Below are 22,990 nucleotides of genomic sequence, written 5' to 3'. Positions count from 1 at the left end.
TAAAGTTCAAGTCTGCTGTTTTGCCTCATTCATACTAATAGTATCATATCATGCTTCTACGCAATTACAAATATTTTAGTCTTGTAAAAATAATTGATGGTGGCCACTGTCAGAACCTTTCTTTTTATTTAACAGAGGTTATAAAATCAGTGGTTTCACATTAATAGACTTAGGCAGTGCTGCTTGAAATGGTAGTAACACCTAATTAGAGTGACACTTCTAGAAGCTTTTTACCTCTGGTTAGTTTTTTTGGAAACTTTAAACTTGAAAGTCTTCAGTTTTATCTGTTGGTTGATAATGTTGTTTGATGGACAGACTTCAGAGTATCTCAGAGAACAGAGTTCCTGGATGTGAATGCTAAGGTGGGGGATAAAATAATGGAAGGTCTGAAGATGCTGGAAGGAAGGGAGTTTCTTCTCCTTTCTGTTGATTGGGAATTTGTTTTCAAGTGAGTGAAAGTCATAATGTCATAATCTGGGAGGAAGGTACACTTTACTGAAACATTGCTGACCATGAGTCTTATTATTGTTACTTAGTGAGGAATGCTTAGTGTCTAGAATATGGAATTATTTTCATTTTTTTTCTAGTCCTGGGTAGCCCAGATTTGACCACCTTCTGGAGTAGCTGTTTCTGGGATGAACCACGGACTTGCTAACCTCTGGGGCTTACTGGGGGTAAATATGAATATCAGTCTTGCCAGAAGTAAAATACAGATTTTTAAGGTGATGTGTATTCCATATGTTCCGTTTTCCTCACTGTTGGGAAAGTCAGTTAGTAAACATACTTGCTACTAGTGATTTGTGATAAAATACCAAGCATGAGAACTTGTGTTAGGTAAGTGAATCAGTATGACCATGTGAAATGGTAAATGAAGGACAGGATGTAGACAAAGTGTGCTTTTGCTGCATGGGAGCTTGGTTAGAAAGACTGAGTTGGTGTGGTTTTTGTCAGAATTAATCCATGCCACTAGTTCACGGCCTATACACAAAAATCAAAGTAAAGTGTTTGGTTTAGTTGAATGTTTTGCATGTTTGAGCAGGACTTGATATTGGAATAGATCTCCTGAGAAGATTCCTTAAAAAATACGCACACACATTCATTCTTGATCCTGTACAGTTTATTTCAAGTATGTATTGTTTCAGCACTGGAAAACTTAGGCTTTATGATATTCGTATGATTTAAGCATGAAAAATAATGAGGAAATAGACAAGACTAGTCTTGAATCAAAGATGTTTCCTAAAATTAGTTCCGGTAATTTACAAGAGTTTTGAAAATGTATTGTTAAAAAATTGCAGAAAATGTTTGCCAAAAGCATCCAACTATTCATCCTTCTGTTGTAATATATTTTAAAATAGTATGAAATAGAGGCACTACAGACTTTTTTCTCTCCCTTAGTCGCTACTGTGATACCTAACACTGTATAAAACCAAGGTTGCTAATTGGTCATTCAGATTTCATGTAAGAACTAGCAGTGGTGGATTGTTTGGCTGTGTTTCTGTATTATCCGTATTTATCAAGTAATATATATTTTATATCCTTTATGGATAAATAGTTTGAATAATCTTTGTGTTTTCCTTATTATTTCTATATATGTCAGCTGTGAAAAGAGCTGGCCAGTGTCTTCACAGAAGCATTCCAGGGACATGATGTTTAGCTGGCTTGACTGGATGCACATTTAAGCATCCAGTTTTGAATACAGATTTGCAAAGTAATTGTGATACAGTTTGCAATCAATGCAGGTGGAGAGTAGAGGTACTTACAAAACTGTAAACATATATTTTCTCTTTTATAATAATCCTGGTTTCAAATGTTTGCCTAAATAGTTTAACTTCCTAGTAGTTTTCTGTTCTTTAATTTTATATATGTGCTTATGATACCATTTCTATAACTATGCCTTTGTTTCATTTTACAGAGGAAATAAAGGCTGAAACAGAAAAACAAAGGTATGTGATAGTTCATCATATTAAGTGATAGTGCTTTTAACATCTTAAAATGTGTACTATACTTATTCTGCATGGGGAGTATGGGCTTTCTGAAAAGCATTTTCAACATATTTTGGATGCTTGGTGGTATCTGGAAACAGATAGTGCTGGTTTATGTGACTGGCTGTTCTGGTGCAAGGCACAGGGCTTGGGAGAAGCAGCAGAAGGTAGCTTAGAGGAAGCAGAGTGGTACTGTCTGGTCAAGGAGCATAGGAAATAGGGATCAAAGTTGGAAAAGATCTTGGTGGATGGCACAGAAATTTCTTTCAGTGTATTGGAAGAGCCTTGAAGTAGATTCAGAGAAGGTGGAAAAATGCAGGTAAAAGACTTGAAATGAGTGATCAAGGGGAGGAGATTGGGGTGAGGAAGTGGTAGTGAGCAGAGAAAAGTAATGTAGCTAGCAAAGATAGTGTTTGGAAAAGACCTTGTTAAGGGAATAGGTGTAAATTTGTGAAGGTAAAACCAAAAATTGACATTATTTTGCTGTCAACAAATTTCTAAGTATTGCTAAGCTGTGGGATCTGTTATTGGTATTTTGTTACATGCTCCACAGGATCATCTTCCTCATCCAGTGTACATTCCTAACTCTGAGTCAGGGCTGTGTGGTGAAGACTGTTCATACCACTTGTTGAAAGAATTGGATCAGTGGGTAAAACTGAAGATGAAAGTGTTCTTAAGCAGCAGATGCTGCTTGAGGATCTCTGTTCTGCCCTGTAACTGGATTTCATTACTGCACAAATCATTTAAACCACAGCTGGCAAAGTTGGATGCTAATGATTTCTGCTTCATCTCCTGGATATTAGAGCAGAAATCTACAATTTTGGTTCAGAAAGTAGAATCACGTCTAGCTGGAACAAAGTCAGTGAGAACTTTGTTTCAGAAGATGTAAAGGAAAACTTAATATTTCAAATATGGTGAAAAATTTAGTCTTGCAGCTTATCGAATTGGGCACATGAAACTTAGTGGATGCATCTGACTCAGATTGTGCTTTGCTTTCCACCAGCAAAATGTAGTCGATACAATGAGCTCACAGTAAGATTATAAAAACAAATTTAATATTTATGTAGCATTTAGAAAATGTTGCATCCAGCACTACAAGATTGTCTCAGACAGAAAGTAATAATGTGAATTTATAATAGGTTTTTCTTAGAGTGGTATGAATAAAGCAGAAGTCCACGTTACGAAGCATGATAAGAAAAAATGCTTTACGTTAAATATTCAGTGAGAGATATTTGTTCTGAATTTGCACTGAATAAGGAAAAGTAATACCCAGTCCTGTAGTTAAATACCATGCTAAAACTAATGAAACCACAGAATTAAAATCATTTATACAAATGTAGTTGAGCCATTTCTAAACTTCAGGTGCGTAATTTCTACCCTATTAATGCCTGAAGCTGTGATTTTTTTGGGGGTAGAATGTGTATGTCTTATCTTCCTACAGGCATTTTCTAAGTAGCTTTTGGTTTCTTCAGTGCAGTCTTTATTTTGACAGTAGCCTTTTGCTGCTGTGAAGGCTTTGCTCGACTTGGAAATTGTGAATGGACTTCTCTGTTCTTACTGTTGAATCAAATTGTTAAGTGTAGTAGAAAATACTGTTTTTCTAGGCCCTAGAATAAATAAACTTCTTAGTCATTAAATTATTTCCAAGTTCTTACTTCTGTAATTGAGATTCCAATACCCTAATAAGGGATTTCTAATGATGAGTCTGTAAATTTTTCAAGTCCCTATTCAAGGTAACTGATCTCAGTTAACCTAGAATGAACTGAAGTATAGATCATTCCCACTTTCCAGAAATTTTGCATGGAAAACAGCTCCTTTTGTTCTGCAGTTTGTTTTTTAAACAGAACTGGTATTTGGTAGTGGGGTGGAGGGAAGGGGAATAGAAAAGTACAAGCTGATTTATGTAATTATTACACAAAAAATGCTACCAAAATAATTTTCCAAATCCATTATTTGATACATACCTTAGCCTTTCTCTATGGCTAATACATAAATATCAGCATATTTCATAGTTCCTGTCCTTTGAATATGCTTTGGTAGAAGATAGTTTTTGGGATAGTTTCTGGGTTTAGAAGCAGTTCACTGGCATTAAGAAGAAAAGTCCTTTTGAGTTTCTCGTCTCCCTGCATTATCAGCAATATTATGAGCTTACAGCTATTCCAGAGACAAATCTTCCATATTTAATATCTTGCCTGTTTTAAAATAGCTTTCAGTTAATAAAATTAAGACGTGCTCCAGGCTTATGTAATAGCTTGCTGTGGCATGGGTTCTTCATTTTCAGAATCTCACTATGGCCTGCTCCATGTTTTGAACAATTCTGGGTTTATTTCCAGAGTGCTCTTTTAAACTTAATTTAAATGGTTTCAATGGACATAATCATTAGATGAGGAACAGTCTTGTCATAAGACATAAGAAACAGATAACTGCCCTTTCTCTCCTCAGAGTAAAGCTTTTATAGGAATATCAGGGAGATGCAAGAACACAGAAGAGCCATGTACTTCCCCTGCAACTTATCTGATTAGGGTGTTCTTCAAAAGAGCTTTGCTTCCAGCAAAACAATACAGGGCAATAAATAAAGTTATTCATCCAACAAAAAAACAAACCTCTGCCCTTCTTCAAGAAAAAAAACCGTGTAGGGATAAATTCTTAAACCTTCAAAGGAGATGTAGTCAGTAAAAGGAAGAAAAGTAGCGTCTTAATACTAATTACTCATTCTTGAGACTTAGAATTTGGGTGCCCTTTTTAAGCAACCTAAACAAGATCTGTTTGAATGTGGTGACAGATATTATCTCAAGGGCAATCCAGCCTGATCCTTGAAAAGCTGAAACTAATTTATATTGATTAGTTTGTGGCTAACTCCATAATGCATGGGACTGCAATCATGCTTTGGATTTATAATGAACTCTTAGCGGTTCATTCTTCTACTTAGGGAACATGAAATTGAATGCATTCTTTGAAGCATCTGTTTTAATTAGCAACATGCATGGGAGCTGTATTTGAATGCAGTTGTTCTACCAAAACCTATTTGAATAACTCCAGGAATTCTGTAAGCCTTCACTACAGAATATGACATTTTGCACTTTTTTAAATACTTCTTTTCAAGCCTGTGTCAGACAGTGTAGTTTACCTTTTATCTAAAGATGCCTACGTTTGCACAAAAAACGTTGAGAATCCTTTATATAAAGGTGATGAGTTATTCTGTGAAATGAAAAATCTGAAGTCTTGCTTGGAGCCAAAGTCAAAGTGTATTGATGCACTTAAATTAGTGAAAAGTGACCCATCCCTAATTATCCTTTTGTGGTAAGTATTAATGAGCACTACCTTTCTAAAAGTGCTTTAATCAATAAAACTCCAACAGCTCCTAATTTTCTTGCTTTTGTACAGTTAGTCATTTCAGATAATTTACCCAAGTGAAATATGTTGGTAACCACTCAACTCTTAAATTAAGTGGTGTTACCTGAAGCAGAGATTAAGGCAAAGGTTCAGCTCATTTTGTTCTGTTAGTTTGTTGCTATTGCCAGTCGAGTAAGTAGAGTCCTTTGGTATTTGAGAGGAAGTGAGTCTTTCTGCTTCCAAACCAGTAGGTATCACTGGATATCCCCTTAGTTTGCAAGTGGATCAATTTGCCTGGTCCAAAAAGGAGCCGTGAAGTATAAAAGGTGTTAAGAATGCTTTATGTATTACTGTTGTTAGAAGTTAAGACTTTCCTAACATTAATTTTCTTGATATTTTATTTCATTCATAAACATTGTGGTGGTGAGAAAGATTTGTGTGATCACATTACAGTATTCTAATACAGTCATTCTGTTTAGTCCCCCTCATGGAGAAGCAAAGTCTGGTTCAAGCACTCTTCCACCTGTGAAATCAAAGACCAGCTTCATTGAAGCAGACAAATACTTCCTACCATTTGAATTGGCATGCCAGTCCAAGTGCCCCAGGATTGTCAGTACATCTCTAGATTGTTTACAGGTCTGTATGAAGATGAGTTTTAACTATCAACTGTAAAATCCTGTTGCTTTGGAGGGGGAGTACAGTTATATATAATAAATAATGTCATGGGGTTTTTATTATTTTACTTGATTGCACGCACAACCAAATAGAATGTGTTTCTCACAAAAGATTAATGTATGCCTTATTTATTATGTAGTGTATGTGTGTGTTTCTTTGTATATATATGTTTTATCAGTTACCTGTTTGGATTATTATGTACAGCTACCTATTTTCATATGTCCAAATGTGTGTTGAGCTAACACAGCAGATATAGCATTTGCAAATTCATTTTATGCTATTTATAATTGCAGTAAAATATTTTCCATTTGAGATGTCTAGTCTCTCCAAACTCTTGAGGCTCCTGAAACGTTTTCAGAAGAAATTCTGCAACATTGCATTTAGCCATTCACTCCTCCAGAGCAGCCCAACAGTGAACTCAGTTTACAGTCACAGGCACATGTGTGCCTGGCCTGCTCTTGTACCATGATGCTACTCTGTGTAGCATGGGGATTCACAAATACTCTTGTGCCTAAAGTGTGCAGAAGAGGATTTTACTAATTTTGTCATGAATTCCACTTCTAAATATTGACGACCTAGGGAAAGCAAAAGGATACTAGAACTCGTAAAATCAGAAGAAACACTAAAAAATAGAACACTAGCTAATAGCTCAATAGAAAGCATTTGCAGGTGGTCTATCTGGTATAAAAACCATTTGTGTGTTGACTACATATGAAGACTTCTGTGATGTGAGTTAGTTTGTGGAATCCTGTTTGTTTTAAAATATAAACTGATGGACACAACCTTTAATGTTAGACTTGCTGGCAAACTTTGTATAGCAGTTGCTGAGGGAAAATTGAATAAATCTGGAGGATATGTAAAAAAATCCTTGATGTTTTATGATACATGGGGGTAAAAGGTACTGTTTTAATTATTCTGTGCAAGTTAGAACTATCAAGTGAATTTATTATAACAAAAAGCTGACTTAATTTTTTAAAGCTCTTATTTACATGTGGTTTTTTTCTTCTCTCCAGAAACTTATAGCATATGGGCACTTGACAGGGAATGCTCCAGACAGTACAGCTCCAGGAAAAAAACTAATTGATAGAATTATCGAGACAATATGTGGCTGTTTTCAAGGTCCTCAAACAGACGAAGGGGTTCAGCTACAAATAATAAAGGTAACGTTTAATCCTTCCTGTATTTATAGTGGTGGCAGCAGGAAGATGTTCTTGACCTCAGAGTTCAAAAGTAGAAGTGCTTAATTTGTAAATGTCATGGTAGTGTTAAAATATTTTCTTCATCCTGTTTCTTGGAGATGGAAACTCCCTATCCTGTGCCCTTCCCCTAATTTCTCCCTCTGCATTTTGGGTGAACTCATGCTTGTGCCCTCAAGTCTTGTACATAGACCACTGAGTGAAGTTCATTCACAGGAGACCTGTGGAGCCTCTAATTGTGAGAAATTACTGTCAAACAATCCTGCATTCCCAGTGGGGTAAATGGTAATTAAGCAGCAGATTTTAAAATCCATTTTGGAATTTGTTTATGAAATGCAATTAGACCTGGCAGCTGGACATTACCATGGTAGCTTTGTACTGCTGTGTCACACACTTTTGCTTGAAGGAGGTCCAGGGTTTGTTTCCACAGCTTATATAAATGTTGCATGTGGAGTTTGTACAAATGTTTCTGAGGAACCTGTTCTCTGATTGCAGCCATTAATTACGGGTATTTGTTTCAGGAAATTACTATGCCAAGTACTAGAATTTAGCTGCCTAGTGGAAATGCTGTACCCTGCTCCTGTAACAGCAGTCTTTGAATGGCTGTGATGGTGAACAGCAGAGAAGAATACAATTGAAGTTAGTTAAGAGAAATTGAGTGTTTGTTACTTCATAATCTTGTGCATATGTATCCTGAGACATTGGCATTTCCTGCAGATTTTATTTACTTATATTAATGCAAAGAATGTAGTTAGCTCAATCCTTCTCTGTTCTTTTTGCACTCCACTTCTCCAGCAAGTAGTTGTTACAAATGTTGGTTCATGCTGCTGTTTTCTAGATTTGTTGTGTTATTTTGCCCAAGCATTTAAGATGTTTTTCATCCTGCAAAGGGAAGTTTTTATTGATTTAAACTTTCAGTGGCTGAAACTATTATAACTCTCTCTTATTGTGATACTGTCTCTCTGAATGCTTTCTTATTCCAGTCCTCCCTGCCTGAAGGGGCTTTAAGAAGCTAATATTCCTTCTGTTCAGAAGATCTGAGAAAGTAAATTCTTCAACAATTGTAAAATGCATTAAGTGTGTACACTTAGTGCCTTAATTCTTTTGCTATTTAGATGTAGCTAATTGCCATGTTACAACAACTGTGAAAGTGGAGAGTACTGTTTTGACTTTGACTCCATCTTTGTCCAATACACTGAACACCATAAAAAGCTTGAAAATTTTAAATAACCTTGAGAAAGACCAGAATTTTTGACTTTGGAAGAATAATGAAACTGCTAAGTCAGTCATATCCTCTTAGGCCTTATAACTCTTCAGTTCTGAGATGGATGTGGACCCTGCTTCTCCAGTTTGATTTGAAGGATACATCATATATCTTCTTAGACTCTTCTGTGGTTTTGGTGATTAGTATGTTGTCTGAAGAATTTTAATTCTATCAGGAAGATAGAAGGCAGTGGACCTGGATCTCCTGCTTTTTTTTGTGTTGGTGTTCCCAGGCTGTTACCCACAACATAAGCAGCACTCCCACAGGGCAGCTGCTTCACCAACACCACACTGAAAGCTGAGAACTTTGATCACTTGGATGCCTTCCTCTCTGGAGGGTTGTCTTAGTTCTGCATGCAGAATGGGTGGCCCTTGCATAGCATGCTTCCCTCAATCTGGGATCTGGGAGACATGATGGAGTAAGAGTTAACAAGCAGCACAGGTTTCTTAGTTACTGGGTGACTTTCCAGGGGTGGAGTCATCTTAAGCCAGTTCCCAGCTACCAGAGCCACTTAGACATTCTGAAAATACTTTTCTGCTGACTACCAAGGAAATAATCTTGCTGACACCAAGAACTGTAATTTGTCTTTTTTTAGATATCTGAGCTTTAGAGTCATGTCCTATTGTAGTTTCAATGGAGGCCAGTTTAACTTTTTTGCTCCTATCGCTTGCGTGTTCTCTTCTCTTCTGTAATGCTCTTGTTCTTCATCTACAGACTCTGTGAGGAACCAGATTGGGAAATTGGCCTTTTCCTTCCTTTCCCTTGTAGTTTAATTTGATTTGATGTGAAGCCATGCAACTTTCTTGTGTAGTTGTTGTGGTGGGGATTGTTGTGGCAGAAACAATGCAAGTAATTAGACCACTGATGGAATTAAAAATTATATCATTATAATTGTAATTATAAATAATTACTATTAATTATAATTAATAAATAATTAAATTAATTATTCAGATTATGTTAATAACATCCCTTGGTTGAATCTTTTTGCCTCCAGGCTTGCTTTCCTGTGGCTGCTGTGGCATTTATGGTGTGTTAATGCAGACTTGCACTGACAGTTGCAGAGGTCTTACTTGAAGTTCTGTTTATATTTCTTCAGGTCTTTTGATGTCTGAAGAACTAAAACTATGGCAAAACTTTTTTTTTTAATCTGTAAAGAAGGAATAGGGATGAGGAGACAGGATTGAGCATGGTATCAACTGTTTACACTCGTGCTTTTTGTCCTTGGCTTGCCATATGGAAAGTGTATGCTATTATCTAGGTACTTTTACAGCTTAACTTAATAATGTTTGGCAGAGAAAGATTGTTGTTTGTGCTTGATTGCTGTTGTCTGAAAACTTGAATGTTATTTAGTGACTTTTTGTTTAGCGTCACTTAAATTAAAAAATTATTTATCTATGAAGGAAGGTTATTTGATATATTTGTCGTTTGAGTTTATTTAAATTGGCAAATCAAAACGAAGACACATGGTTTAAGGAGTTCAGTTTCCTGCGTCTTTTGAAAAGTCAGTCCATACTAACACATTATTTTGTGATAAGTAAATGTTTGGACTTAAGTTAACTTAAAAAACATATTACTGAAGATAACCCTGTAGACCCTCTCAAAGGAAATGGAATTATGTGATTCTAGTGGCTAATTCACACTAGAGAGAGGAGCTAGGGCTACTGTGTTTTATGTGCTGTTCCAAGTACTCAAGAGGTTCCAGGCAACTAAGTTACAAAATTAAGACAAAGTAAGCCCGTGCTGATCAAATGACAGCTGTCCTGTGTCATAAATCTTCCAAAGATAAGATGACTAGAGTTGGCTGAGAGGAAGAAAAAATTGAGTTGAAAATTTTTCTCCTGGTTGTAGTCACGTTATTTTGCTGTAACCGTCTGTTCTTATAGAATATTCAGTGTGAGAGAAATCAAAAGTTTAGAGTTATAGATGGATGCTGGATATTTTTAGTAGAGGATTATTGTTAATTTAGTTTACTTTTTAAATTACATTCATTTTGCCTGCAATGCAGGCATGCAAAGCATGATACTTCCTGAACTGATCAAATGCATTTGTTTTAAATAATAGAAAATTCACTTGGCAAATGTGCTTCAGGCTAGAAGAAAAAATACTGTGGGTGTCACACAAAGATATTGTAATCTCTAAGTCAGGAAGTTATCCTGGACATTCTTCTCCTTTCCCAAAGCCATCCAATGGTTGCTCATAAAAATCAATACGCTTTATTTAAGCTTTTTTTTTTTTAAACAAGCTTTGTAGTAAGTAGGTGGCAGCACAGAACGGTAGGGTCTTTCCCAAACACAAAACAATAAGTATGAAGGACTGGAGGGAGAACATAAGAAAACAAACTTAGAGTCGGGATGGTAGGCAGTAGTTTCAGGGCAAGGAAGGCTTGTTGTCTGTTGTATTTTTACAGGCTTTGTGATAAAGAAAGCTTTGAGGTGGTGCTAACCTTTCGCAAAGATTTCCTTCTGTTTCTAAAGAGCAGCAAAGGGGAGGAGTAAATAAAGTAGGCTTTTTTGTTTTCTTTCCTTTATTTATTAGCTCACAGTAAAGATACTGTGGAAGCAGATGAACTAAGTGTGACCAGAAGGAGTGGGAACTCAGTTGCAAAAAGCCTTGAGCAGCAAAACTTTAATTGGTAGAAAAGAGCAAAGTAATGCTGTGACTCCCCAAGAGTAGCTTGCTGTTCTGATCTCTGCAGAGTGCCATTTTTCTGTCCAGGCTGTGCTCCTAGACATTTCCCTTACCCCATCCCTTGTCCTAGAAAGCATTTAATACTCTGCATCTACTGAAACCGATTTTTAAAACAAACAAAACCCCAAAACCAAACACCAGGGAAACATCAGAGGGTGCTTTTGTTTTCTATGATTTTTACTTGTATTGATGAGTTGCTGTTAAAATAGCACAGGTGGACCTGTTGCAAAGTGAGAGTGTGTGGCTGGGAGGAAGGCAGAGCTTTTTTTACTCCGTCTCTCAAGGAAATGTTGTGTAGCGGTTTCAGATTTTGAGTTCTCCTGCTTCACTGGGGACTGAGGTGATCGTCCTGTACTCATCTGTTACCTCTCTGTTCTTCCTCCTGTTGGACATAGTAGTTGTTTGGTCACAGAGTAAAGGGGAGGAACATGAAGAAAAGTACTAAAATGAGACTAAATGAGACTAAAATGAGAAGGGTTTATTTTTCTAACATGTGAGTTCACAAGGGTTTCAGAGGGGCAGTACTGCCACTCCCGATCATAATGTGTGGTTTCTCAGGGTTAACTGTCATGCCATTATGATAATGATATACTTTTCTATGATAGAGAATCAGGTGATGTTGTCTAGGACGTATCATCAAATTGAGCCCTAAATGGAAGCTGTCAAGAGGGAAGGATGTTCAGAAAGTAATTGTAAAATATTTTCTGTCTTGCGTTTGTTCTTATATTTCTACTGGATTGGCATACTAGCAGAAAAGAAATGGCACTGAGATGTGAAGTTAGAATGACTAATAGCCTGAGGATGATTCTAAATTTTATGGAAGATGGAAGATATTAGCAAGAGATCAAAGCTAAAAATGCATATCAGTTTGCAAATGTGTATGGTAGTCATTAAGATTTGTATCTAGTGCCTGAGAAGGAAGGAAATCCAAAGAAGTGACTATCAGAAGCTCTGTAAACTTTTGTATAGTTGCATATCTGCAGGGGGCTGCCCTGCAGAAAGACTGATTCCTAAGACTGCATGGAAAACATTATTCAGTGAATTTGGATTAATATATTAAGGAGGTCTCAGTGTGTGTTTGAAGTGTTTCTTTGCCTCCACACCTGTAATCATGTGGTGTGAAAAGAAACAAGCTCTACTATTCATAACAAGCATACTGAAAAAACTTAGGAAATTCAAGCTGTTATGCCAATTAAAACAAAAGAGCAAATAGTCTATCTTGCCTTGCCACCTTTCTCTAGCTGGCTCTACTTTCTATTATTAAAAGTTGTGGGGAAAAATCATAAGACTTCACTGAACTGAGCTGGAAGTTAAAATTGGATTTTCATATATCAGCTTCTTACTCATCCAAATTTAAGGACACAGAAGGTGACACAAAGGAGCAACTTTATAAATGACATCACTAGAACCAGAGATGGAGACTGGATCCCCCTGCACCTTTCATTAGTGTCCTATGTGCTAGGCTTCAGGAGACCTTATCTTCCAAGTGAGAAGCTGTAGGTGGCTCTTAAACTACTGTATTAAGTGTGTGTGTGTGTACATATGTCAGTGGTATAATTTGTAACTGAGTGACAGAAATATTAACTAAATCTGAATATATACTATATTGGGTCCAGACAGTAGTGGTTTGGAAAAAATAGTTGTTTATGCCTGGGATCCACTTGTTCAGCTTGTTTTCAAGAGTGACTGATAGTACTTTTTAAGGGGTTTGAGTGAGTGATGGGTACTATTTCTCCACTTTTTGCTGCCTTGTGTGTATCGAGGTTCTGGCAATGTCAGTAAGAGATTTGAGATGTGGTTTGATTAGTAAATTACCCAACACTTGAAATAACTTCTGTTTTTAACTGTGATAAATTCTAAAAAGTAGGAGCTTTCCAGTGCTTCCAGTTCTTTCTTTCTTACCCTAAATATCCCATTAAATGATAACTGTCAAAGTTTTTAATGCTCAAAGTTCCTTCATTCCTTCTACTGGATTACAGTGATGAATATAAACTGTTGCAAACCAGGCTTTTCCCCTTTCTTACCACTGTCCAACGCACATCTCTGATAGAGTTTTCAAACCCTGTCCTCAGGTTTCATCTGCCTCTTATTTCTGCCCTTTAATCTAGCCTGCCTCTGCCTCACATAAAGATAATTTGTTCCTTACTTCTGTGTTATCTGATCTTTCAGAGGCTTATGTGCTTTTTTAAAAAAAGAGAAGCAGATATTACTACAAATAGGAAGAAATAAGTGAATTTCTACATAGGGAACAACACAATATTCTAGCATCTACCAAAAAAAAAGCTGTTACAAAGGGCAGTTGACTTAGTATAGTTGTCTAATTTCATACTCAGTCTTTGTTCATCACATTTACATTTATTTCTAAAATAACTTTTGGACATTTTGGCTTTCCTTCCGGATTTTAACAGGTAGTCTGTTCCTGTTTTATGTCTAGAAAATTTGAGGATGGCTTCTATTAGTTACTTCTTTGATGGCTCCGTTGATTACTTCTTGCTGTTAGATCCTATGAAACATGTAATTCTTAGATATGTTGATTAAAAACACTCAGTTTAATATAACTGGTAAATATGATTTTCCAATATGGCTACAAGAATATGTGGTAAAACATAATTAAATTGCTGTTCAAGATACGTACTTAGATATATTATAGCAATAATCCAGTTTTGGTATTTATTAATTTGCAGACTTTTTGATTGATAAAGGTTTTGACTGGTAAATGATAATGTGTGTTTTAATTTAGGCTTTGCTCACTGCAGTAACATCTCAACATATAGAAATCCACGAAGGAACAGTACTACAGGCTGTAAGAACATGTTACAATATCTACCTAGCCAGCAAAAATCTTATCAATCAAACTACAGCCAAGGCCACTCTAACACAAATGCTGAATGTCATTTTTGCACGTATGGAAAATCAAGCAGTGAGTATCTCAGTATCTTTGTCTAGAAATTACCTCTTGAAAGCAATACTTGAGAGATTGTTTCATCATTATTAACACTTTTTGACTTTCCTAACTTTGGTACTTTGGGGAAAAAGATCTGGTATCTGATATTTGCACTCTGAAATAGGTGGAAGATAGTCTTAAACTTCTCATTGTGGTCTGCTATATTTAATTGATGTATTTATCTCAAAGGACTTCTTGCTTTGGTTTGACTTTACATGTTGTCATAATCCATTAGACGAGTCAGAGAAGTTCTTCCCTTTCTGGAAATTCCAAAACAAGGGATGACAAAAAAAAGTTTGCCTTGATGTTTTTCCAAGCACTCTTTGTTTATTGTCACATCTATTCCCCGAGCTTCCTTATACGGCAGGCAGACAACTCTTGGTGCTATGGTTTATGTAGTGTAGTCATCCCTTCTTTGACAATGAAGGTGTGAACTATAGTTGGGAAGCAGCCCTCTTGAAATGGATTATCCCATGATACTGAAGTTATTTATAATTAAACAAAGATGCATTTTCTTAAGCTGTTACTGTGTAAGCAGAGACAATAGAGATGTCATTTTTATAAAATAATGCATATATCTTATTGTTTTATTTTGATGGTGAATTTCTTGTGTGTTTGCAATGCTTTTGTAGCTTCAGGAAGCCAAACAGATGGAAAAGGAAAGGCACAGACAGCAACACCATCTCCAGCAGTCTCCAGTAAGCCATCATGAGCCTGAATCACCTCAGTTGAGACATATTCCAGCACAGGCTGATCAGCTGTCCAAAGACCATGAGAGAGAGCTTGACCACAGCACAAACGATATGGACAAGAACCTTCAAGAAGATATTGAGGCAGAAAATGGATCTGACATTTCTAGTGCTGAAAATGAACAGACAGAAGCTGACCAAGCCACAGCAGCAGAAAGTAATCAGTGTGTAATTCTGTTTCATGGAGGGAGGGAAAAAGTCTGTGAAAATAAAGGCTTGAGGATTATCTTTTTTCTCTAGCCCAAATCTGGACTAAGGCATAAGTTTTCAAGTAATGCAAAATGCCCATTTGTCCTTGTTATCACTGTCCCTCAAGAGCATACTTAAGTCCTGTACTCTGTAGGAGTCTGTATCATAAATACCTTTTTGCATCTGTGTAATATGGTGAAAGTTTTTGAGAACAGCTTCTCAAAACCCTCAAGTTTTCAGTGTTTTGATGTATGTGAAAATACAAAATTGATGTATTTTTTGGCATAGGCCTGTAGATTAATTGTCATTTACAGGTTAACCACTGAAATTCTTTCATTCTGCAAATACCTATTTTTGAAGCATCCAGACATTTATTCTGAAATATTAAGTGCAAGCAAAATAGGTTCTTAATTTCAGAGTTTTTCATTAATCTTGTTTGTGTTTGTTTTTCTTTATAAAGATCTTTCTAAAGCTGATGGAGGAACATACGATGGTGAAAGCAATGAGTGTGAAGAGAAGGCACAAGAAATTGTAGAAAGTATTGTGCAGGAAATGGTGAACATAGTAGTTGGAGGTATTATATTAATATCTGTCTAGTCAGTAGCAATTGTGGTCTAGTTCTTGACCTTAAGAATTATTTTATCACTTTCAAATATTTAACTGAAATTTATCATCATTTAAATATGACTTACATGCTAAAGAAGACAGTTGTGCTGTCAGATTTTAGCTTTGCATTATTTAACAGTAAAATGGATAGGACTTCATGCATTGATTTACACTCTATATTGGAGACGAATGTTCTTTTAAAATAGAAATTCTTGGTGTTTTTTTGTTTTTGTTTTTGTTTTTTAATTTTTATTTTATTTTGTTTCTGTGTGAACACTCTTCAGAAATGGGTCCCTCTCTGTAGTAGCAGTGTCTCACTATATTTTTCAATTTGTTGTAAATTGTTTATCAAACTAGTGAGTGATGTGCCGTACCAGTACTTCTGGGAAACTTGGCAGAGTGATGACCCTGACAATGTGAAGTTATAAGTAAATTTCTTACTGTAATTTTCATTAGTGGGAATTAAGAATATTTGCAATTCTCATAGTTCTGTAGTGCAATGTAAATTCTGTCTTAAGCTCCTCCTCATGATTTTTTTTAAAGTATTAAAAATTGGGTTTAAAAGCTCTTTTTTAAATTTTTAATCTCATATAACATTTGTTAATAATTTTTACATCTTTTCTGATAGATGTGGAAGGGACTGCAAGTGGTGATGGCACAACTGTATCATTAGAGGATGGCAGTGACAGTGAAAACATTCAGGCAAATGGAATTCCAGGGACTCCTATTTCTGTTGCTTATACACCATCTTTACCCGATGACAGATTATCTGTCTCTTCCAACGATACTCAGGTACAGATAGATAGAAATAAGGAAATATTGAAAAAAAGTACTGTTTTAAATGTTGCCCAATGTTTGTGCACAGACATTAGTATAATTCCATAAAATAGGTTACTGAGATGAATTTCAAGAATTAAGTCATGTTACTCTACTTCCATGCACTATTTAAATGTAATTTTTCTGAAAGTATTTTGCGTGTGATGTCTTTATCCCAGCATGTTTTTAGTTGTCCCGTGGAGTTCAGTGTTTAAGAGAACTCAGTTTCCTGTTTTGTGAAGTATTCCTGGGAAACTGTAAAACTAATATCCAGTATACTTAGTGAAACATATAGCCAATTATACACATGCCTGTGCTCTTTTAGTGTGCTCTTTTCAAACAATAAATAGAAATTTCATGGCTGATAATGCATGATTTTAGATCAAGAGTTTCATGTCTGAGAGGATTGGATTTTCATTAACAAAATAGGTGTAAAAATACTCCCTCTGTTATATAAGACGTGGACATTTGTCAACTGACCGAGTATATCTGTCAGAGTGTACTGAGTACTTAGGTTCGAGAATAAGAATTTTAAGTTCAAAAATTTACAGTCACATAGGCCATACAAATAAAAGACTTAACATTAAACATGCTGCTTATGTATGGAACAATAATACAGAGTTGCAAGAACTTAGTAATAGGGGTGTTGATTGTACCATAGAAATTTTATCAAATGTATCTGGCAACAGATAGGTAACTATTCATACTCTATTAAAATGTCAAGTGATTGGGTCTTTTTAAACTAGTTACCTACTGAAAGTGCCTGGCAGCGTTTCACTGCAAATTACTCTACTTAAACTTGACCTACCTAATTTCCCTCTAATTAATTCCGACTTTTAACTGAGTAGGCAGTTTTTAGTACTGGCTTTCATTTCAACTCGACTTCAGAAAGCATTTTTTTTAATCTTGAGACCATAAAACTAATGTGAATTGGTTATATTTGTATAATATATTAACTTTTTATTGCTCAGAGGTGGGGATTTCCTTACACACCCTGCTAATGCAAAATGGAATACTGAAATATGTTAACTTCCTTAGGAATCTGGAAATTCTTCAGGACCTACCCCTGGTGCTAAGTTTTCCCACATTTTACAAAAGGATGCCTTCCTTGTATTCAGGTCACTGTGTAAACTCTCTATGAAGCCCCTGTCTGATGGACCACCAGATCCAAAGTAAGTAGAATTTACAAGTTTTCCTAATGAATCTAACAATAAAAATAAATTATTTAAATGATTTTGTGAGTCTGTTACTGAGAAACTAACGGTATGGTGTAAAGAACTTAGAAACTTTGGAAAGGTACTTTTATGTTTTAGTGCATCTTTTCTATACCTGTTGAGAAGTTTCTTCACACTTACCCTTCTAGGAGTACATGTTCTTCCTAGTTGCTGTTTATAATGCATTTCAGAAGGGTTTGTATAGAAGATCATCAGGTATTTCTGGTCTTGCTCATGTTGCTCTGCTTTTGGTACCTTCTGGGTCTGTAACCGTTGCTGGTTGTGCCCTGTAATTTCTTTGATCTCTTGCTCTTCATCTAAGACATAGCTCTGTACTGGCCACTGAGCAGAAAATTAAATCTACACATCTGAAACCAGCACATTTGTGTATCCAGTACACATCCTCAGCTCTACTTCATCTTAATATAAGCTGCTCACCTGGAGCTGATAACTGGTTATGGTAAATTCACGATGCAGTGTTTCATTCTTTTGTGCAGGTTGGACACTTCTGTCAGCCTACTTAATCAAAACACAAATATTTGAAAACAAAGATTTTATTTGGCTGTTTCTTCTGACTGAAGATACCATGTCTTCAGTTTCATTTATAGAATTGTTTGTAGTAAAACAAATATGGAGTCTTATCTGTAGATGGGTGCCAGTATTAAATTTGTGTGTCGGCAGAAAGGTTTGCTTTCTGATCTTGGATTTATATGCATACAATTTATATATGTTTTATTTAGACATTAGGAACAATTGCTAATAATTTTCAAGAGGTGTACTTCTTTTGTTCTAAGGAGTGTCAAGAGATCAAATTGAAACTGTAGTATGATTGCAGATGGCAGTGAAAGGCCTGGTATTCTTCAAAATAAAATCAACTTTACTGTTCCGAGTCTTAACTTTTAAAGAAGGTAACTTTAAGGCAGTTTTGTTTAATCAGTGATGTGTGGTGTGGATTTAATAAGCTGAAAAGATACGATGTAGTCAAGAGGGTTTGAAGGTTTAGTCTAGAAGCATTTTTAAATTATCTAGCAATGTACTATGGAAAGTCAGGACATTAGAGAATGAGGCATGAGGGTTTTTCTCGCTATTCTCACTATTTCTGAGAATTGTCTTTCAGGAAATGCCAGGAAAATCCTGTGGTTTTAGTTAGTACTCTGAGACTAAAGCTATCCATTTATTAAATGCTTTAATGGATTAACTCCCCTTGCAAGAGCAGTAATAGCTATTGAGGCACTTGGAGAATCTCATCTGAATCCATGGAGTCCTTGACATTTATATTAGAACTGGTGAAGCTCTTCATACAAAACAAATTGGAGAAAAAGGCATTTAGGGAAACAAAAATTCACTGCAAATACATTTGAAGATATCCCATATTTGGAGAAGTGCCTAGAATTTATCAGTGGTTCTGAGGCATTGATGGCCTTTTGAACTATTAGAAACATGCTGTAATTGAAAGAGGAGGTGTAGGATATCTATGGCATTTTGAGAGTCTTATCTGCCTCTTTAAAAATCTTATTTTCAATGAAATTTGTTATGAAGTCTGTAATGAAAGTATTTTTAGATTTTAGGTAGCTGAACTTGAAGCTTTAGTATAAAATAACAAGCCTGGGAGTTAAGATCAGCATTTTGCTTTCTGGGAACGTGGTTAATGTCTTTGTTTCCTTTTTTTCTGGAATATAATAAGATAGGGCTGAAATATAGCTCAAAGGCTTGTTTGCTGGTTTTTATTTTTAGCTTTAACCTGTTCTAAGTTAAGTGGGCTTTACACAAACAAAATTGTTAGGATCAGCGTGTCATGATACCAGGCGGGAGCTGACACTTGCTGCAAGTAGGCAATATTTAATATTTTTTTTATGACTGAAGTTCTTCTCATATTTAAATTCTTACATTCCATCACAGAGTATATTCTGGTCATGTGCTGTCTGCACACCTGGTACCATGTACTACAAAACCAAGCCTTTTGCATCAAAAGGGATTATTATGGCAGCTTCATTGCAGTGCCAGCATCAAGCATTTTCTTGAAGTTCTCTTACAGAGAGCAGTTTTGGATTGACTTTGACCTGTAGCCCATTAGGAGAAATGTGGGGGACAAGTTCCTCACTCAGTTTGGCTGGCTGATTTCTCAAAAGCATCTTCAGAGGAAAAGTCTGCTGTTGGAATTATATTTTGAGTTTGAAATGTCTGCAGATTGATTTCCCCATCCCACTTCGTTGGGCAGAAATAATTGAGTTTATTTGCAACATACTTAATTAGCATTTTTTACTTTAGCTAGACTGGAATTACTTTTTTTTAATTAAGCTTTTATATTTGCACTACATAGCAAATATCCAGCTACTCTGTGTGTTACAGATTGACTTGAAGCACTCCTTGCTGAGTCTGGGCTGTACTGGATTAAAAATTTCCTGTCATTGCTCCCTGTGTTTTGTAACTCTCCTCTGTCAGGGGTGGTTGTTTAATGAAAACTGGGGACTGTCCTGTTGGGAAAACCAATTGTGTCCATACCTGCTCTTCAGAAGAGAAACAGCCTTTCTTGAAGTGATCAGGAGTGAGAAGGAGCATCAGGAGTCTTAGGAGAGAATGTTTTCACCTGGAATGCTATTTATTGCAGTGGATTTTAATAGGTGCAGATTTCCTTTATGCTTTTTTTGTGTGTGGTTTTTGAGGGGGTTTTGGCTGTTTCGTTGTGTTTGTTGTTTTAGGGTTTTTAGAGCAGAAATAGTAGCACTATTCTGACATGAATTCTAGTTTACTTGAGTATGTAAGAATGTTTACTGTGGAGCACTTGACAACGCTGCAGTTGCCTGACTTGGTGATTGCCGTGCTTAAAATAGGAATGTTTTGTGTCTTACCTGCTTTCAGAGTGGGATGGTCCCAGTGGTGTATTTGAGAAAAGGGATTTCACTGTTGACAGGAAATACTGTGTTTAGAGTCCTTATAGACTCTCTTTCCATGCTGGTGGAAATAGAGGAGGAGAAGGAATTTCCACCTTTTACTAGTCAGGGTTTGGAAGATGGACTGGATTTTAGATGGGATCTTCTAAAGCTCTGTTAACAGGACAGAATGCTCCTTCATCCTCTGGCTAAACGGGCAGCATTGCCTCTTGTTGCTGCTGTTCTGTGGTTCAGAAGAGAGTGGTTCAACAGTAATGTTTCCTTCTCTGGAAAAGGTCTTGCCTGCATTCTTGGTTGAAAAATAAACAATTTAACAAAAAAAAAAGACCAAGTATCTTTTTATGACTATTTCTGCAACTGGTTGTGTCAAATCTGAGTTTCTCTCATTAACATTCCACTTGCAAAATCATTGTGGTTTGTATTGACTTTTCAAGAGAATGTTGTTTTATTTTTTATGGCTTACACTAGGCTGATGTGCTGTGTTGTTTTGTTCTAGATCTCATGAACTGCGATCAAAGATTCTTTCATTGCAGTTGCTTCTGTCCATTCTGCAAAATGCAGGACCAGTCTTCAGGACAAATGAGATGTTCATTAATGCTATAAAGCAGTACCTCTGTGTTGCACTGTCAAAAAATGGAGTCTCATCAGTTCCAGAAGTTTTTGAACTTTCACTTTCCATATTTCTTACCCTTCTGTCAAACTTCAAGACTCATCTAAAGATGCAGATTGAGGTATGTTACATTAATTTCTAATTAAATGTGTGGGAGTTCTTAAGTGGACATTTTATCTTTGTGTAGCTTGGTCTTGCTTAAATAATTTTTTCCTTTGTGACTCACAGCTTTTGTGTAAGACTTGCCAGATTTTCCTTATTTTGAAGTTTTCTGTTGGGTGTGGCATGGTACTATCACAGAGTGTTGCTGAAACTCAGAATTGAGTAGATTTGTGGCTAAGCTCAACCAATGTTCAGTTCAATATTGCAATTAAGAAAGCTTAGCCCAGCACTGCATATTATAAGTCAAGAAAATGAATACACTCAGGAAAAGACTGTGTAATACATGGTTTTGCAAAAGATTTTTAGAATAAAATTAATGTTTTAAAATAAAAACTAGTGTCATGAAAAGCATTGTGGATTCTCTTGGAGATCACTTGAACAGATTTCTTTTCTGGGGAAGTCCCAGCTATTCCATTATTGTAGCCACTTCCCTTTGCTTATCACGGCCTCTGTCAATATATGTCCTGAATAAGATGATCTCATTTCCTCTAAAGGTGTGCACACAATTTAATTCCTTGGACTATTAGTGGAGATAAGTCCATATTCTTTGCAATAAATTCTGAGTCTTGGCAGGCACTGTGAATTTTCACTGGGTCAGTTCTAAGTCATAGGGAAAAGGAAGATGTATCCCCACAAGGACCATTCACTTAAGAGCTGGACTCAATGATCCTTGCAGATCATTTCAGCTTGGAATATTCTGGAATTCTATATGTGGAGGCTTATTCTTGTGATAAGTTGTGTGTGAGGTACAAGCAGCTTCTCAGAACAACTTTGTCCTGTTCAACCACGTGGATACCCTCTTGTGGTGTCCCATGTGTTAAAGATCTTAATTCTCTGGTGAATAAAGTAGTACTGTGTGCAGTGTGTCCCTGCTGTTTATTTTTGTAATTTTTAGTTTGGGGAGTCAGGTGTGAATACTGAAGCCCACAGATTGTCCCATCCATGTGGAGCTAAAGTATGTGAAGAGATGCTTAGAAATGTTGATAAATCTTGCTGTTATAAGGACCTTGGATTCAGAGATATCTTCATCTGTGGATGTCATGGTACAAGTTGATGTGTTATGGCAGCTTTGGAGGAAGAACCTCATTTTGACAGTAACATGTCATAAAATGATTGCATTCTGATCACTTATCAGGTTATTTTGATGCTTCTTTGGGGGAAAAAATAGTAAGATTTCCAATATATGGTTGAGCATAGATTGGATAGAAATGATTGAATGTGCCTTGTAAATACGATGCATTTTGAAAAGTTTCAAGGCCAAGCTGTGCTCAGGAAGACAGCAGTGCATATGCAGTGTTTGGCACATCAGACAGACTGGGTGGAGCCGTTCTCAGTCCCACAGCCTGCCTCCCAGAACGTGTTGGACTTGCTGTGTTCAGAGAGCTTACAAGTCAGCATGTAGGTGGTGAACGCATTGCAGTTGGCTTCCCTGACAGAAATTTGATAGATTTCCATCACTGCCAGCCTTTCACAAATTCCAAATAGAAAATGAAGACATAGGAGGTAAACTGGATATAGGATGCCCTACACTATTGTAGCAGGTTCTAGAGTATGCAAACTTAGGACCATCACCACATATCAGGGCTACATTTCCTCCCTGTAAATAGAAAACCCAAAAACTTGATGCTGCTGAAGTACCCATCTATTACAAAGTATGGAGTACAGCAGTTT

At 36.3% G+C, this 22,990-nt stretch overlaps 1 protein-coding gene across 1 annotated transcript in view; it reads left to right on the top strand.

Annotated features, from left to right (window-relative positions):
* The window catches only part of ARFGEF1 (ARF guanine nucleotide exchange factor 1), an 84,524-nt gene that overhangs the window by 24,351 nt on the left and 37,183 nt on the right, over window positions 1-22,990 (top strand). Inside the window, exons 2-10 of the mRNA XM_014873011.2 lie at window positions 1,913-1,943; window positions 5,795-5,951; window positions 7,004-7,150; window positions 13,879-14,058; window positions 14,715-14,988; window positions 15,481-15,594; window positions 16,255-16,418; window positions 17,481-17,614; window positions 21,044-21,278. Coding sequence (XP_014728497.1) covers window positions 1,913-1,943; window positions 5,795-5,951; window positions 7,004-7,150; window positions 13,879-14,058; window positions 14,715-14,988; window positions 15,481-15,594; window positions 16,255-16,418; window positions 17,481-17,614; window positions 21,044-21,278 — 1,436 coding nt within the window. The remainder of the gene's footprint in view (window positions 1-1,912; window positions 1,944-5,794; window positions 5,952-7,003; window positions 7,151-13,878; window positions 14,059-14,714; window positions 14,989-15,480; window positions 15,595-16,254; window positions 16,419-17,480; window positions 17,615-21,043; window positions 21,279-22,990) is intronic.

The sequence above is a fragment of the Sturnus vulgaris genome, chromosome 1 (assembly GCF_052056855.1).
Source record: "Sturnus vulgaris isolate bStuVul1 chromosome 1, bStuVul1.hap1, whole genome shotgun sequence".
NCBI lineage: Eukaryota > Metazoa > Chordata > Aves > Passeriformes > Sturnidae > Sturnus > Sturnus vulgaris.
Note: the sequence above shows the minus strand (reverse complement) of the source record. Positions and strands in the feature narration are given on the sequence as shown.